Source organism: Phoca vitulina, unplaced genomic scaffold, assembly GCF_004348235.1.
Source record: "Phoca vitulina isolate PV1807 unplaced genomic scaffold, GSC_HSeal_1.0 scaffold3, whole genome shotgun sequence".
NCBI lineage: Eukaryota > Metazoa > Chordata > Mammalia > Carnivora > Phocidae > Phoca > Phoca vitulina.
In genome coordinates, this window is record NW_022589706.1 from 49373690 (window position 1) to 49391822 (window position 18133).

General features: G+C 38.2%; 1 protein-coding gene across 1 annotated transcript in view; it reads left to right on the forward strand.

Annotated features, from left to right (window-relative positions):
- The window catches only part of STAP1 (signal transducing adaptor family member 1), a 30490-nt gene extending 15686 nt beyond the window's left edge, over window positions 1–14804 (forward strand). The window contains exons 3-8 of the mRNA XM_032399425.1: window positions 381–494; window positions 1737–1793; window positions 4201–4373; window positions 6277–6405; window positions 11950–12019; window positions 14679–14804. Of these exons, the coding sequence (XP_032255316.1) occupies window positions 381–494; window positions 1737–1793; window positions 4201–4373; window positions 6277–6405; window positions 11950–12019; window positions 14679–14804 (669 nt within the window). The remainder of the gene's footprint in view (window positions 1–380; window positions 495–1736; window positions 1794–4200; window positions 4374–6276; window positions 6406–11949; window positions 12020–14678) is intronic.
- The last annotated feature ends 3329 nt before the right edge of the window (window positions 14805–18133 follow it).

Genomic DNA, 18133 nt, shown 5'->3' on the forward strand with positions numbered 1-18133 from the left:
GTCAAATAAATAAATACAATCTTTAGAAAAAAAAAGAAAATAATGAGTTTTGAATTTAATTACCTTTGTTTTTAAAATAATTGTATGCTTATATCATTTAATTTTTAATAATAGCTGTGTTTAGTGACTGGCTTGCAAAATTCCTAAAAATTAAAAGATCAGCTTTTGCTAACCTGATGAGTCAGGTCCAGCACACCGCCACATAATACGTTTTCCAAATGCCCTCTGGGTTCGGAAGAGTTGCGATGCCCAGTTGAAAACCAGGATAACATGCAAGGTACAAATCAGTTGAAAGGAAGAGATTACTTATATTCCCGCCTGCCAGACCTAATGTATGTTACCCGTGAAATAATGTAATGAGATTTCCTTTATCCCTGCAGTATGTTGACAAGTTAGACCTAATAGACCTCACATGCCTTACTGACCAGAATTCAACTGAAAAGAATTGTGCAAAATTCACCCTTGTTTTGCCAAAAGAGGAAGTGCAACTGAAGGTGAGTAAGGAGAAGCAATTAGCTGGAAACAAATTGTGGTTATAAATAGCATTGGCCTCTTCATAACCCAGTGGCTGAGAAAAAGGAATTTTAAGAGGAGCTGCCAAGTCTTGTACTTTGTTAATATTTCTTGCCTTTTGCCAAAAACTGCAGTTTTCTAAATAGGGATTTGAAAGGGCATATTCCCTTGTTTAGTATACAAGCACGTTGAAACCATATACTTTTGTCCTCCAACAAAGTCAGAGATCCCATCTGGTGTTTTTAAAAAGTTGTTCTTGAATTGACATTCACCAAGTTCCCAGATGAATCTGAGACATGTCCAACATGATACATGTTGGGAACCACTGAGTTAGACAAACCCATATTTCACAAATTGAGACATATTTTGCAAAGTAATTGGCTTATAGTCTTCAAAAACACCACTGTAAGAAAAGCCAAAGGAACACTGGATACCTGTTCCCAATCATGGAAACTGGAGTATGACAACTAAATGTGATGTGTGATCCTGGATTGAATTCTGTATTAGAAAAGGAAAACAAATGATAAAGAACATTATTGTTACAGTTAGAAAAACTCCAAAAAGAACTCTGTGTTAGATATACATAGTTTGTAAAATACGGTATTAATCTCACAAAAATCTAAATTCCCCATGAGCAGAGATCTGTTTGTTAAAGTCGTCACTGTACATGCAGCAAACCCCGGAAAAAATGTTATAGTACCGTAGTCTCCGCTTGAAGTGACTGCAGTTACCTGCAGTCAGCTGCGGTCCAGAAGCAGATGATCCTCCTTCTCACCTATCATCAGGAGGTCAATGGTAGCCTCCACTCCGTCACAGTGCCTATGTCATACATATCACTTCATTTCATCACGTAGGCATTTTATCAGCTCACATCATCACAAGAAGGGTGAGTACAGTATAATAAGATTGTTTTTTAAGATTTTATGTATTTTGAGAGAGAGAGAGAGAAAAAGCATGAGTGGGGGGAGGGGCAGAGGGAGAGGGAGAAAGAGAGCGAGAGAATTTCAAGCAGATTCCACGCTGAGCAGGGAGCCGACGGGGCGCTCGATCCCATGACCCTGAGGTCATGATCTGAGCCGAAATCAAGATTTGCTGGGTTTTGATGGTTTTACACATTTTGAGACTTATGAAACAACTATATGAAATTCTAAAGTTATCTGAAGTTAATGTTTACAATCATTCATGTCTCTTCTTTGTCTTTATCTTTTTGTCTTCCTCTTTAGACAGAGAACACAGAAAGTGGGGAAGAATGGAGAGGCTTCATTCTTACAGTAACAGAGGTAGGTAGGAAGGACATTACTTTCGATTGATTCATTAATTCAACAAATATTTACTGGACACTGGCTATGAACCATACAGAGTGAAAGGGGTCAAAAATACAAGAATTGAAAAGGAGCGATATAAACCTTACACTTACTCGTGAAATTCATATTTTTATCAGGTGGATGGAAAGGAAGAAAGAAAATGAACAAGATAATTTAAAATTGTGATAATTGTTATTGTTATGCAGAAAGTAAACAGGGCCTTGTCCTAGCTGGAGAGTTACAGGTGGTCAGGGAGATCTACCTCTTGGTCCTGTCCTTTGACACGGTGGTCCTTTGTTATGCTGATATCTATAGCTTACATAGCATCTTCTAAACTATTTTCCAATTACTTTCTTATTCATTTAATACATATTTATAAAATGCTAAGAGATGAATTTCGTGAATAACATAAACAATATAACAGAGAGCCAATCAAAATGAAAATTCACCTTCAAACATTTGCTTAGTGAGTCTTAAGACAAAGCTATGCTTACATGTTCAACTCCATGACATCTTATCAGAGACAAATAGTTAAGACCAAAACTGCTTACATTTAACTGTTGCAGCAGGATCTCCACCATTATTTTAAATGAAGCTATTGTAGCAACTGTCATAAACATGAGGGACTTTGAGAGCCAGCCCCCCAAAAAGAACCATGTTCTCTGATACCTTTAGAGAAGAAAACTTTCTATGTTTATTACAGTCAGTTAAATACAGAGTCTGTCCAACGCTAGCTCCTAAGTGAAGGCTTTGCAGTCATATGAAATATGCAGTGCACTTTATCGAGATGATGGATGCTGGTTCTTTAGATCAGCCAATAACAGGTAAAAGTTGGAGGCTCGGCCACCATGCAGGGAAGTCATAGGAGGCTAGAAAAGGGGGCCAGTTAAAGATGTGAAAGACATGTTGCCTTGTGAAGTGGAAGAAACTTTTTGGGAAACTGCTTCGGTGTTGTGGAAAAGCATCATTGTGTGGCACGGCACTTCTTACATTGGGATCCAAGTCCCCCAAGTGTATGTGAGTAAGGTTATCAAGGAGAACACTAAAGCCACTGGAAAACCTTGGGGTGCCTCTTCCTGGCACACTAATTATACTTGATGTTTTGGCATAAAAAATCTGTTTTTAGTTTTTTTCTTTGAGGTAAGGATAAAAAGCATTGTTTTCATATTAACATGTATGTAAGTATATTCAGAATACAAAATAAAATTCATGTGAATTTCCAAGAGAAGAAAAGTTGTCTTAATTTTTGTGCTCTGTAAATGTTGGTTTTTACTATGTTCCCTGAACACTCTGTGTATATTCCCACCGTGCTGTTGTTAGAATTTTACCAGAAGTTTGAGAAGCACAGACTGTAGTCGAAAGAGCAGAGACTTTGCTTTTGAATTAAATAAACTGGAGGTTGAGTCTACCACTTTCTAGCTGTGTGATCCTGGGCTAGTTAATCTTTCTGAACCTTTTTTTTTTTTCCTACTTGTAGAGTAGGAATAACATTACCTATAATATAGTATTGCTGTGAGGATTTGGGATAGCACAATGCTTGGGACATAATAGGCAATTAATAAGCCGTAGCTTTTTCATTAGTTTCACCTCATTCTATTATTTTTTTCTGGATTGGTATATAAGGAAATAACTGAAGTGATTATTAGTTTAGTTATCCAGAGGAATAACTTTTTGATTGCATACCCTTATTATGTTTTTATTTCAAATGTCATATATATGCAATGTGTAAGAGAGAAACAATAGGAATTAATAAGAACATGTAAATAGGCCATAAGGAGATGTATATCAGAGGTATGAATATCAGGAGGGCATAGGTTGCTCAATCCAAAATACATCTCTAAAAAAGGTCAAAACAAAACGAAGTAGAGCAGTAGAGTAATCCTAATGTGTGAATGTCAGTTTGAAATATACACACAAATAAACTGGAATATGGACCTCTACCAATTCTCAGTCATCTAATGAACAGTTCATCTCAACTCCATGTTGTCGTATGGCTGGGGGAGCTAATTCCAGGTTAGCTGTGGGAGAGCAGGGCACCTTGCGGGTGCTTTGGGACTTCCCTGGCAGCAAGAACGAGTGAACTCAGCACGAACAGTGAGAGGTTTGTTACTCGAATTAGCTTGTAGTGCAAGGTAGGTATACTTCGCTGTGTGCCAGATTGAAAGGAACACTTGTAGGAAGGTTGGGCACCGTGCGCAGGTTAAAGCTGTTTGGTTGGTTGGGAGGCAGTTTTAAGATACCAAGATCCTCTATTCACGATTCTATCCATCCACCTGTGTCAGGTAAGTGGCGCCCCTGAGGACCACAGCGGTCTCTTTGTTGCTAACACCAGTTAGTCATTCGGCTGTCTTTCTTGTTTGCCTACTGCTTTCATTGGTTTCAGCTGTCAGTTCCCCCACACGTGTCCCTCCTCCCTGGGCAAGTAATTCGACTGCATGAAGTCCTAGAGAGAGAGAAAAAAAGGAGGATTGAGATAGAACGGACCCCGAGCTCAGCTATGGAAAAGGAGAAGGAACCGATTGAAGATTACGCAGATGTACTGAGTCCTATGCCAGCGTAAGTGCACCACGAACTCCGGGGTTTGTTACTAGGTTGTTTTTTTTTTTTTTTTTTTAAAGATTTTATTTATTTATCTGACAGATAGAGAGACAGTGAGAGAGGGAACACAAGCAGGAGGAGTGGGAGAGGGAGAAGCAGGCTTCCTGCTGAGCAGGGAGCCCGATGCGGGGCTCGATCCCATGACCCTGGGATCATGACCGGAGCCGAAGGCAGACGCTTAACGACTGAGCCACCCAGGCGCCCCTGTTACTAGGTTGTTAATATTAATCTCCAGTTATCAGACAGTGAGCCCCTGACCTCATTAAAGCAGGGACAGTAAACTGTCACTTAGATCTCTGAGTTGATGCCACAGTTCCTCTTCTGTGTCATGATCAACAAAATGCAAAATGCAGGTTTGAACCAACCCTCTTACCACACAGGAAACCCCCTTCCACCCACACCTTCAGACCAAATAGATATTCTTTCCAAAGCTCAAACCTAAATAAAAACTGCTATGTAGAAAGAAGGAAAAGATGTTTTGTTTTTTTTTTCACCATGCAAATCCATGATGGACTGATTTTCTGTCAGAAAATTACACCAAAGAATTTTAAGTATCTGAATTTTCTATTCAGTTGTCCCGTCAGTGAGTGGTCACTGAGCTTGTACTTGAGGAAGGCCCTGTGTAAAGTGTGTAAGGTGGTATTGGGGAAATGAAGAGGCACAGACAGGCTGAATTCAGCAACACCTTTATTTTTTGCTCTTACATTACTGGAAAGTGTGACTAAGATGGTGAAGTCTTTCCTCCTGGAAACGTGGTCTTCTTGTCAGGGAAACCTGTCCGGGTACCACCCGTGACATCAGGTTCTCACACAGAGTCTAGCTGTACCACAATTGCTGAAACCTGCCTACCATCACTCTTGGCTGAAACCAGGGACATCTGATGGACTGATGGGTTAAAAGTCACAAAGACTGCTTCTTTTTCTTTTTTGCTCAATAAAAGAAGTAATACATATTTATTACAGATAGATAAAAAGAATATTAAATCCTTCTTTGTCCAACCAGAGATATTCACTGTTAACATTTCGGGGTATTGCATATCCTGCCAGATTTTTCTCTGTTGATAAAGCAGACTTTTTGGGGCGCCTGGGTGGCTCAGTCGTTAAGCATCTGCCTTCGGCTCAGGTAATGATCCCAGGTTCCTGGGATCGAGCCCCGCACAGGGCTCCCTGCTCAGCGGGAAGCCTGCTTCTCCCTCTCCCACTCCCCCTGCTTGTGTTCCCTCTCTCGCTCTCTGTCAAATAAATAAATAAAAATCTTAAAAAAAAACAAAAACAGACTTTTCATTGGCGACAATATTTACTATAAAGATGGGAAGTGCTTTCTTAAAAATGTTACACATAAAAATAGCACCAATGCCATTAGAAAGCTATATTATACCCAAAGGAGTGAATTCAGACACACCCTTAAATACCAGTTATTTAAAACAGACCATACAAGAGAAGCATATAAAGAAACGCTTTGTGTCCCTGAAGAGAAACCACCAACAAATGTTATTTATCCAAGAGCTTATTATAAACTGAGATTATGAACTGGGGATACACTATTAATTCTTATCTTAGATTTTCAGATGATACTGGTGATGACATGCTGACAGATTAACTTTTCAGGTCTTTTTTGGTTAAAGAAAGAGGTTTGGAGGGAATGAGGGAGGGAAGGCCTTAAGCATAAAGTGTATTTAATAGTGGCACAGGATTGTAATAATAGTAATTGTATCACTGTAATGGTAATAAGAAAGCTGGGAATTAAGTTAAGAAGAGTTAATAACTGCAGCTCTTAGAGTTACTTTGGTAGCATTTTTTCAAGTTATGATCTTCATCAGTTAAAAAAAAAAAAATCCTGTTTTTTTGTCTCACCTCTGTAGATGTTTTTATACTGTGTCCCGGAAAGAAGCAACTGAGATGCTTGAGAAGAACCCTTCTTTGGGAAATATGATCCTGAGACCTGGTAGTGACAGTAAAAGCTACTCCATCACTATCCGGCAGGAGATAGAGTATGTTTAATTAAAAAAGTATGGTATTGTTAAAAGCATGGTATCACTTTAAAAAGCAAAGTCACACAAGATCAGCACCTGCTACGTCTTCTGTTGGGGCTAAAAATATAAATACAAGAATAGGGAGAATGTTTCAGAAGTAGAGCCAAGGCTAATATTTGCAATAGGGAAAAAGAAGAATGGGCAAATTACTTTGATCCTGGGTATAGTTTTCTTATTCATTCATTCGTTTCACATATCTTTATTGAACAAAACAACATCCCTGGTTTAAGGAGTTCACATTCTTGTAAGGCAACATGAACTGTAAATAAATACATAACTAAAAAGTCATATATATAGTAGTTAAGGTCTATGGACAAAAGTAAATAGGATGAGGGAGATGGGAACACTCAGAGATGATGTTTAGAGAAACATTTTCTGATTCTGTTGTTTTAATATAGAGTGGTCAGGGAAGGCCTACTTCATTAGCTAACATTTAAGCAGGGCCCTGAAGGAAGTGAGGGGACAAACCAAGCCAATATCTAGGACAAGAGCGTTCCAGGCAGCAAGTGCATATTCCCAGAGGCAGGAGAAGGCTCAGTTTGTTCAAAACCAAAAAGAGGCCTCTGTGATTGCAATACAGTGAGCAAGCAAACAGTGGTAAGTGAGATTCCAGAGGTGGGGGGAGGGACTGATCACTGAGCCCTACAGGTCACTAAGGGACAAGGTTATATACTCTGAATGACATGAGAGGCCACTGGACTGTGATGCATGAAGAAGTGACATAATCTGACATCTATATAAAGGAGCCCTTGGAGCCTCTTGTCAAGGTTAAGAATTTCTTTCTGGTAAAATGGCTTACCTTTGATAAAGTCAGTAATACTTACATGCAAAAGTTGATTTTTCCATGTAGCTAAGGTGGTTGGATCTGCTAAGGTCCACTCCAGCTCTGAGTCTATGAAATCTTGCATTTCAATAAATAAGCACTCCAGGTTAGTTAACACTTTGACAAATGATAATGAAATTAAAATATAGGTTTTGTCCTAAATGAAAATGTTCAATAATTATCTTTCATATAAAAGCATAAGCAGAACTTTGAGTCTTGAATTTGCTATTTTTTCTGGGGATAATATTCCATTAATTATTTTAGCTGAAACATATCTATCAATGCATCTATTTACCAGTTAGTCCACTATAAATATCAATAATTCTAAATATATTAAATATGAAGACACTGACAGTGAGTAAAGGCAGTAAAAATAAAATAATTACAACAAGCCATGGTCCAACAAGCTTCATCACTTGCCAATTACTCCATATAAACAGAAACTTGTCTTTAGACACCAGCCATGTGCCCTGAATGGATGGCAAGAATGTTAGAGGTAGATCAGGTCCTGGTTCTGTGTGTGAAGTGAGAGAGCTCTGTGTGTGAGTGTGTGTGTGTGATTTTCCACAATGAATACCTATGTCAACTTAACCTTCTTGTTGTTTCATTATTTTCTATTTTAAAGGCTGACATTTGGAGTTAATGCATTTTCAACTAATATGGTAGAATATCACAGATTACTCAATTTTAATTTATCTGATTTATAATTCAATTAGCTCTTTTGAAACAAATCCAAAAGAAATAAAAATTGTGACTGCCGTTACATATAAGTGAGCTTAGAAGCCCTGGGAGAAAAGTGAATTTTTCTGTTGAGTACATCCTGGTCAAGGAGCTTGTCCTTTTTCAGCATTTAGGAAATTGCATTGAGTATGCCTTTAAAAATTAAGAGCACATAAAACTGAATTAAAATCTATTTCTCAGATTTTGTTTTAAAAAGAAATTTAACTGCTGGAAAGCTAAATCACACAAGAGAGTGATTAGCTTTTTTTCCTTCATTTTATTCTTTTCTTGGTTGGATTGAGTGTTTGACCCATTTAGCATGTGAACCCTGCATTATTATTCTGTATGAAATGAACAAAGTCCCCGAGACCTAATGACTCTTTACAGACCACATATTTTCTGCACAATAGCAACCTGATCTTTTTAAGATGGTCTAAATTAGCCCAGCTTTTGCACTGTATTTTCCGTAAACGTGAGCTATCAGAAATAACAGTGTTTTCTGCTGAAGATGTGGTTTGTGACCAAACACAATGAGCTTCTATACTTAGGATATGAATTGAACATCATAGTTTTTACTTATATCTCTACTGTATTTAAGCTATATTTAAACTCCTAAGAGTCTGGCAAAGGAATTCATATCAAACTTCTATAATTCTAATTTTAGTAAAATCACTTCCAGTTTGAATTCACATAGAAATCCATGCTTTTGTACAGCTGGTGGTCCTAAAAACATAACATTTCATAAAACTAATCGTCCTCCCCCCAAAAGTGCATATTTAGAAAGCAGAGTGAGGGGAATGGTCAAACTAGCACGTTCTAACGCTAGAGCGGCAATATGCTCATTTAGGCTCTGGGGAATAGTTTATGGTTGGAAATGGATAAGAAAAATTTTAACTGTTGTTGCACCAATTTTCTTTATGAGCCAGATATATCTATGATGTTAGGGATTGTTATGTGTGTTGTCTAATGCCTCAAAATAGAACTTTTAGAAGGCCTAGATTTCATATCTTCTGTTTAACAGAAAGGGTAGCCGCTGTAGAGAGTAGGAGAATGTTAGCTTGTTAGACTGTAGAGCTTAATGTAAAGACTTTGGCAAAAAATCTAGACGATTAGGAAGCACCTGAACACAGGTGGATAACAACCCACAGAACCAATTCATTCTCTTACAGGTTGTAGGAGAAATGTGCAGCCGTGAAAGTTTATGTGGGTCTGGCAAAATACTAGCTGAACAGGACAGGCTAGTTTACAAAGCAGTGCTTGAAAGTAAAATTATCTCCATCAGTTAACAAATCAGCTGTAGGAGGGAAGATAGTAGTTCTTGGGAAGAAGCAAAAGTCATTCAGTGCCCAATTATCAGGTGACCCTCTTTCGATGTAAAATATCCCACTTTACCCAACCCAGTGGTGTGTGAATTCCTAAGACAAAGCTATTCCTACAACAAACTTAGTGGTTTGGCTTTGTTTTCTTAAAGTTGTTACGACTAGGGGCGCCTGGGTGGCTCAGTCGTTAAGCGTCTGCCTTCGGCTCAGGTCATGATCCCAGGACCCTGGGATCGAGCCCCACATCGGGCTCTCTGCTTCAGCAGGAAGCCTGGTTCTCTCTCTCCCAATCCCCCTGCTTGTGTTCCCTCTCCTGTTGTCTCTCTCTCTGTCAAATAAATAAATAAAATCTTCAAATAAAAAAAAGCTGTTATGACTACATGGCAAGCTAGTAGTATATACACTTTGGAAAGCCATTAGTCAAGGAAACAGTAGGAAATATTGACCCCAAATTAATTCCTTTGCAAAACTGTGGGTCAGAAGCTAAAAACAAGTATTTATATCACATTTAAGGCCACACACTTGTTAAAAGACAGGTTACTTCTTTTCTGAGGTCATAATCAGGAAACCTCAATATAGCAAATTTTATCAACCTCATTTTTTCCTCTATCTTTATTTCTTGGGAAAAACAAAACAAAATATGAAAGAAAAACAAAGGTGTAAAATGAGATTCAAAGCCTAAGCGACTTCAATGGAATTTTTTTTTCTATCTTACTTTCTGCTTCAGAACTTAGTCCTTTTAGTCAAAAGTTCCAAGAGACTCTGTTAATCTTTGCTGCTTTTCCTCCCACAGCTTTGTCATGAATAATGATGATGATATAACAGCTGTTACTAACAACAATCATTGTCACCCCTTCGAGGGTACCATTTGTGAGTGCTGTGTTGGGCGCTTGACAAGCATTTCCTTCAGCCACAGTAAAAACTGAGACTGTTTTTTCCATGTTTTACAAATGAAGCAGCTGAGCCTTGCAGAAACGACTAAGTTAAAATGATATACTTAAAACGTAGTAAAAACAGTTACAATTTGCTATGTGTCTAAATGTGCAAGACACTGTACTAAGGACTTTTCAGACATTAATTCACAACAACCCTATGAGGAATGGGATTACCATCTCCATTTTATAGATGAAGAAATGAAGGCTGAGAACTTACACGTAGAACCAGAATTTGAACCTCAGTCTTTCTGGTTATAAAGATCATGCCCTTCAAGTTTTCTATCAGTCTTCCAAGGAATAATAATCATTTATTTCGTAGGAATACAGGAATTCTAATTGGAATGGGTGAGTTTTCAAAAGTAGCTATATGATTATAAAAGTCTTTTCATGTAGGGATAAAAATAAAGCCAGAGCCAACCACCCCAAAAGAAGGTACTTGTAAGACCTTTGTCCAAAAATGTTTCCTTCACCAGTCTGCTAGTGATTCCTGGAAGATCAGCAATAAAGAATACTTTTTATTTTTTATTTTTTTTTAGGAGGGGAGAGAGTTAGTTAGGTTTTATCCCATGTTTTAAAAGTAAAGTTCTAGAATAAGCCACTGGAATAAAATTATTAGCAGTTTTCCAATGATACTCAATTGAGAGAATATTGGGATAGAGTGGTAGATGAGGAAAAAGTCCCTTGAAAAGAAGTGTAGTTCAGTCCTAGAGGACTGGGATCTGGAAATGGAGAGACGGGTGATAAAAAAGAAGGTGGAAGGCCCTGCCAACAAACTTAACCTGATAGCTTTAGACTGCTTCTGTAAATTGGACAGATGTTGAATTAGTTTCTCTTTCAAGCAAATGGCAGTGTAATAAATGCTTTTAACTTTTCAACATTAGACACTGTTGTCACATGAATCAAAGGAATTCAAGGCAAACCTACTGACTTCTGCTCTCAGTATAAATTAATTGTAGCAAATAGCACTATAAGATGGGCTTGTAATATTTTAAAAATTCAGTTTCATAAATATTGTGTGCCTAATGCTGGAAGACAAAGGTGAATAGATCGTGCTTCTTGTTCTTAAGCAATTCTAGTCAATAAAATACCATGTGTTTAGGGTGGTAATAATTTAGAGCGCTATGTGACCATAGAAGAGGAAAACATTACGGTTCATCTACTGTGTTTACATTCTCACTGAGCATTTTCTATTACCTCTAAGTCAGCCATGAAGTTAGCAGATATCCAAGGTGGGCAATGAACTAGTGGGAAGAAAAGCCGTTCAGGGATTTCTGATAGGAATAGTGATGAGGTAGAGTAGAAAGTATTCTACTTCCCTTTTAATCCAGAGAATAAAAATCTGATTTCTATGTACCTACACAGGATTTTATAATGTTGCCTGCTTTGTAAATTACTGGCATTAAAAAATAATTTCTGCCTGAAAGATTTTCAGTTCTTGATTCATTTTTTCCTGTTATCCAATCACCCACTCAATGACTCAGTTTCCTATATCCCTAATGTATAACCCCTCCAAAAACAGACATAGAGAACCGGGTAAATAAAAGAAAAACCACCATTCCCTCCCCCTTTTTTTTTTTTTGCCTAACTACTGGAATGGGAACATAGGTTTTACTATAGGGGAGATATTTTATATTCACTTTAGTTTGATTTGATCCAATAGTATATTCAAATGAAGATTAACCTTTTTTTTTTTTTTTCATTTTAGTATGCCAAGAATCAAGCACTACAAAGTGATAAGTGTAGGAAAAAACTACACTATTGAACTGGAAAAACCTGTAAGTAGCTATTTCCTGTTTTTGATGAATTTTCTCCTGCTTTTTCCCAAATCTACCTTACAGAATTGAAAGAAACGTGGAAAAGCAGACCTCTTGCCTAGGAACATAGTGCTGGTGAAAAACAGCCAGGTGAAGGAGACCCGAAAGTGGCAGATATCCAGGGTGAGAAGCGAGATAAAAGAGCAGGTGGATGAGGAGGCACAGTAGAAGATAATCTGCTAACAATTCTACTTTTGTTTCTCTGTAATCCTTATTAATACGATTATTTCAGTGAGGGAAGATTTTTTTCCTAATCATCTGTTTTACATCCACCAATGATACATATTTCAATGTGCTTATTTCTTTTTTTTTTTTTTTTAAAGATTTTATTTATTTATTTGACACAGAGAGAGACCGCGAGAGAGGGAGCACAAGCAGGGGGAGTGGGAGAGGGAGAAGCAGGCCTCCTGCCGAGCAGGGAGCCCGATGCGGGGCTCGATCCCAGGACCCTGGGATCATGACCTGAGCTGAAGGCAGACGCTTAACGACTGAGCCACCCAGGTGCCCTACAATGTGCTTATTTCTAATGGGGAAAAAAAAATATGTGAATGCCTAGTCCTCTAATATCCGTCATGCAGAAGTTCAGAAATCCCCCTCATAATAGCAATATAATCATGAAGAAATGGTTTCTTCCTGGTCTGCAACCCCTCTCCCATCCCAGTCAACTTACCATGGGGCTAGTGATACAATATAATCACTAGGTCACTGTATTAGGCAGAGAGCTAAGTACCTTACATATATCACTTAATCTTCACCATTACCCTGAGGGAATGCCTATTATACAGGGAAAACTGGTATTTACACTCATCTCAACCAATGACAATGTAGTGATGTGAGCTATGGTCCAGGTGCCAGAAAAAGGGAATATAGCTGTGTGATCTTAAGCTGCAGTGGTGGGAAGATTGGACCAGGGAAGTGATATCACATAAATGGAACTGATGAGTCTTAAGATATTTATTTTAACATCTCTAAAATTGAGCTCTTAGTGCCTCTGACTCTCCAAGCTCACTGTGTTGATCAAATAGAGAAAGGGGCAGTATGGTTGAATTTTTATGTTTATTTTTTATTTTTTTAAAGATTTTAATTGTCAGAGAGAGAGAGGGACAGAGAGAGCGAGAGCGCACAAGCAGGTGGGGAGTGGCAGGCAGAGGGAGAAAGCAAGGCTCCCTGCTGAGCAAGGAGACTGATATGGGACTCATCCCAGGACCTTGGGATCATGACCTGAGCTGAAGGCAGACACTCAACCAACTGAGCCACGCAGGAGTCCCTGCAGTTTTTAGGTTTAGACCCTACTTCTTAGAATGCAGTAGTGACCTTTGCCAAGAGGAGGGAAGCTGCTGACTCATACACCCCACTTTCATCTTTGCCATAAATGCTTTCCAGAGCTTCTCAGCTCTCATGTCCGTGCCTGCAGGGGCTTTTTCAAAAATTCTAATGAAGGAAACAAACAACTAGATTGCTGAAGGATAACCTAAATAACCAACTGACTGGAAGCAAAGGTCAGGGAAGAAGAATGTGCCTCTGTGACTAGTAAACTGGGGCTGTTTATCTGTAATTAGCCCGAATAGTCCCCAATGTAAGGAAAGCTAACAGCCTGGATTGTTCTTTCACCTTTCACACTCCCCTACCCTACCCTTCAACCAGCTTGCCATTTTATGAATTCCAGGGATATTCAGGTTTAACTTGATTTTACTTGTATAAAAATATGGTTTGGGGGTGGCAACCCATTTCAGCTACTCTTGGCCAAGTAAATTATCCTGTTAAAGGGAGATATTAAAATGCTAAATTCTCTGGCTTTAAGGGTTCTTCGGTTTCAAACAAAAGAAACCAAATAACTAACTTAAGCAAAGACAGATTTAAGAACATAGGAAGCACATAAAATGAGTGGAAAGCTGGAGCACCTCCAGGGACTAGGAAGAGTTGACCCTTGAACAACATGGGTTGGAACTGCATGGGTCCACTTACATGTGGATTTTTTTTTTTGATAAATACAGAACAGTGCTGCTAAATGTATTTTTCTTAATAACATTTCCTTTTCTCTGGCTTACTTTATTGTAAGAATATAGTATATAATACGTAGAATATGTGGTAATCAACTAATTATGTTATCGGTAAGGCTTCTGGTCAATAGTAGGCTATTAGTGTTTCATTTTGGGAGGAGTCAAAAGTTATAACATGGATTTTTGAGTGCATGGGGGCTGGCATCCCTAAACCCTGTTGTTCAAGGGTCAACTGTAGTAAGAACCATCTGATTAGGAATCTGCTATCCTTCCTTGTTCCTCTACTCAAGTTCAAACTTCAGTAAGGGAGAATTTTCTGGCCTAACCTGAGTCACATTCTCATACAATAACTAGGGAAGAGCAGAGTACCTAATTACTGTCCACCAAAATGTATCCCATGGGGAGGGGGAAATTTCTCAACAGGGAATTAGATATTATAAAAGAGAAAAAAAATGCATGGGTAGGAAACATTGGCCATTCAGTACCTCATTGAAGTGGAGTACTGACATGTTTTACTAGAGATCAGGAAATTCACAGTAATCATTAAATTTCCCCTGAGCTTTCTTTTACTCTCTCTTCACATGGATGACACTGAGCCTTCTCTCACTCTCTTTGTACAGGTAACACTCCCAAACCTTTTCAGTGTCATTGATTATTTCATGAAGGAGACTCGAGGAAATTTACGACCATTTATATATTCAACTGATGAAACCCTTGGTATGTTCTTCACTTCATTGCTGTATTAAGGAAAACAAAACAAAACAACAACCCCTCCCCCTGCCCCCCATATATGACTTGTAATACCAACTAGGTAGGAATGTAGTTCAGCTTTTAAGTTTATCTATTTGTAAGTCATTTGGTCACTAACCCTATGAAAATAAGGGAGTACCAATATATTCTGGTGGATGAGTACTGGTCCATTCTAGAGAAAGAAAAGCCGGAAGGCATGTATTGTGACTACTAATTTCATCATCATTCTACTTGGGCTTTTTTTTTTTTTTAAGATTTTTTATTTATTTGACAGAGAATGAGAGAGAGAGAGCACAAGCACGGGGAGTGGCAGGCAGAGGGAGAGGGAGAAGCGGGCTCCCTTCTGAACAGGGAGCCCGATGGTGGGGCTCGATCCCAGGACCTTGGGATCATGACCTGAGCTGAAGGCAGACACTTAACTGATTGATCCATCCAGGCACCCCTCTACTTGGCTTTGTCAAACAAGTTCAGAGAAGATGAAAACCATACTTGTATAGAGTCATGGAAACCAAACAGGGGTTTTAAAAGTATGATCTGTCAACAGTATGAGATGCTCTAGTCAGATTAAAATGGATGAAGATTAAAGAGAGACTATGGGAATTGGCCATTAGGCAGTAGATGACTTGAGAGAGAGGCTTATTCTATCATAAAGTCAGAAGTCTAAGTGTAAGATAACAAAGTAAGTCCCCATTCCTACAGATTATGAGGTAAAACAACTTTGTTTGGCTACCTGCATCAGGGCATATCTGAAAAGTCTGACTAAGTTTAAAAAGCCAGCAACTTTAAACGTCCAAGGTTGAAAACATAGTTATGAATCTTGTGATGCCAAATAAAGAAACTCAGTCTGAAGGAACTTCAGGGAAATTGTCTAGTACAGCATCTCACTCCATATGGGAATCACCTGCACACTGAGTACAGAAGACATCTCTAAGATGTGACCAATCAGCTTGTTTGAAAGTTCCTAATGATGGTCGCCTCACTGGTTTTTGGTTTTTCACTTCTATCAGTGCTCATCTTAGAGAATTCTTCCTTAATAGTGAGTCTGAAATATTTCTTCCTTTAACTTCTATATATTAATCCATTTCTGGCTTTGGAACAACTCAGGGTTTTAAAAAGCCCATCAAATATATAAAAGCAGCCACAATGCCTGCCCCGTCCCCCCGCTTTAGTCTCTGTCCTCTGTAAGTTATTGGTTCCTTCAGCCCTCTTATCACATCTTTGACCTTTTCTATATACTAATTTCTGAACATCTCTCTTAAGATACAACTACAAGGGATGAAGACATTACTACAGATATAGCCAGAATAATATATTACACAGGCTTAATGCAGGAAAACACCATTTATAGAAATCTATTAACTATTATTTAATATGATTATTAATGTAAGAAGTAACTATTGATACATTTTTTTTTTTTCCAGAGACCAAAGGATTTCCTGTAACACCTCTAAAATAAAAAAAAAAAATGTTTAGGGTGATGGTGAATCTGATATAATTTGCTTCATGTCAGTTATCTAATGCTGTGTAACAAACCACCCCAAAACATGGTAGTTAAATCAACAACTATTTTATTTGCTCACGATTCTGTGCATTGGCAATTTGGATTGGATTCAGTTGAGCAGTTCTGCTAGTCTCACTTGCTGTCACTGACACGACTAACCAGCTGATGGCCTGACCGGGGCTGTATGTTTCAAGTTGGCCTCATTCACACATCTGGCGCTGGCGGCCAGCTGGAGCTGGCTGAACCACTCTCCTCACTTATTCTCTAATACTTGAGGAGTTAGCTCAGGCTCTCTCACATGAGATCTCAGAGCCGTTAAAAGGAGAAGGAAACCTCAAGTCCTTGGGCTAGAAATTCTTAGTGTTAAGGATCAAGTATGGCCCTGTTTGAGCTTTTAGTATAGGAGAAACTGTGAATTGAATAAATCTAAGTGTGATGTGTCTTATGTACAAGGGCTATACTTCTTTTTTAAAAAATTTAACTTACATGCAATAAAATTCACTCTTTTCTTGGTACACAGTCCAATGAGTTTTGACAACCACCACCAGAATCAAGATTCAGAAAGTTCCATCACCTCAAAAAAATGCCCTAATGTTCTTTCTTTGTAGTCAACCCCTCTTCTCACCCATAATCCCTGGCAACTACTGATGTTTTCCATTCCTATAGTTTTGCATTTTCCAAAATGTCATATAAATGGAATCACAGTATTGAAAACTTTTGAGGCTGATTACTTTCATTCATCATGTCTAGATTCACACAAATATGTGTATTACTAGCTTTTTTTTTTTTAAAGATTTTATTTATTTGACAGAGAGATAGAGAGCACAAGTAGGCAGAGAGGCAGGCAGAGGGAGTGGAAGAAGCAGATGCTCTATTGAGCCTGACATGGGGCTCGATCCCAGGACCCTGGGATCATGACCTGAGCTGAAGGCAGCCATTTAACCGACTGAGCCACCCAGGCGCCCCTAGCTTGTTCTTTTTTTATTGCTGAATAGTATTTCACGGTATGGAAGAACTAGTTTGTTTATCCATCCAACAATTAAACTGTATTAGGGTTGTTTCCAGTTTTTAGCAATTACTTACTGAACTATATTAATATTCATATGCAGATTTTGTGTAAACATGTCTTCATTTCACTTGGGTAAAATATCTAGGAGTGAGATATTGGGTTATATGGAAAGAATCCATCTAACTTTATAAGAAACTGCCAAACTCTCTTCACGAGCAGTTCTACCTTTCTGCACATCTGCCATTGATGCTGGGAAGTTGTAGTTGCATCCTCATCAGCACTTGGTATTGTCATTAAATTTTTTTTTTCTTTAATTTTGAGTAAACTCTACACCACACATGGGGCTTGAACTCATGACCTTGAGATCAAGAGTTGCAGGCTCTACCAACTGAGCCAGCCACACCCCATTGGTATTGTCACGTTTTTAAAAAAGTTACTCTAATGGTATCTCTGTGGTTTTAATATGCATTTCCCTCAAGATTAATTATGTTGAACATTTTTTCATGTGCTATTTGACATTCATATAATTTGGTAAAATATCTGTTTAAACCTTCTGCCCACATTTTTGTTTGTTTTTTGTTTTTTTATGACTGAAATTTGATAATTCAGTGCATATTCAGATATTGTCAGATATAATTTGCAAATATTTTGTTTTTTCATTCTTTTAATAGTATCTTTTGCAAAGCGTAAGTTTTAAATTTTAATGAAGTAAAAATTATCAGTTTTTGCTTCTGTATATAGATTGTACTTTTGGTGTTGTATCTGAGAACTCTTTGCCTAACCTAAGATCACAAAGATTTTTCTCTCTGGTTTTC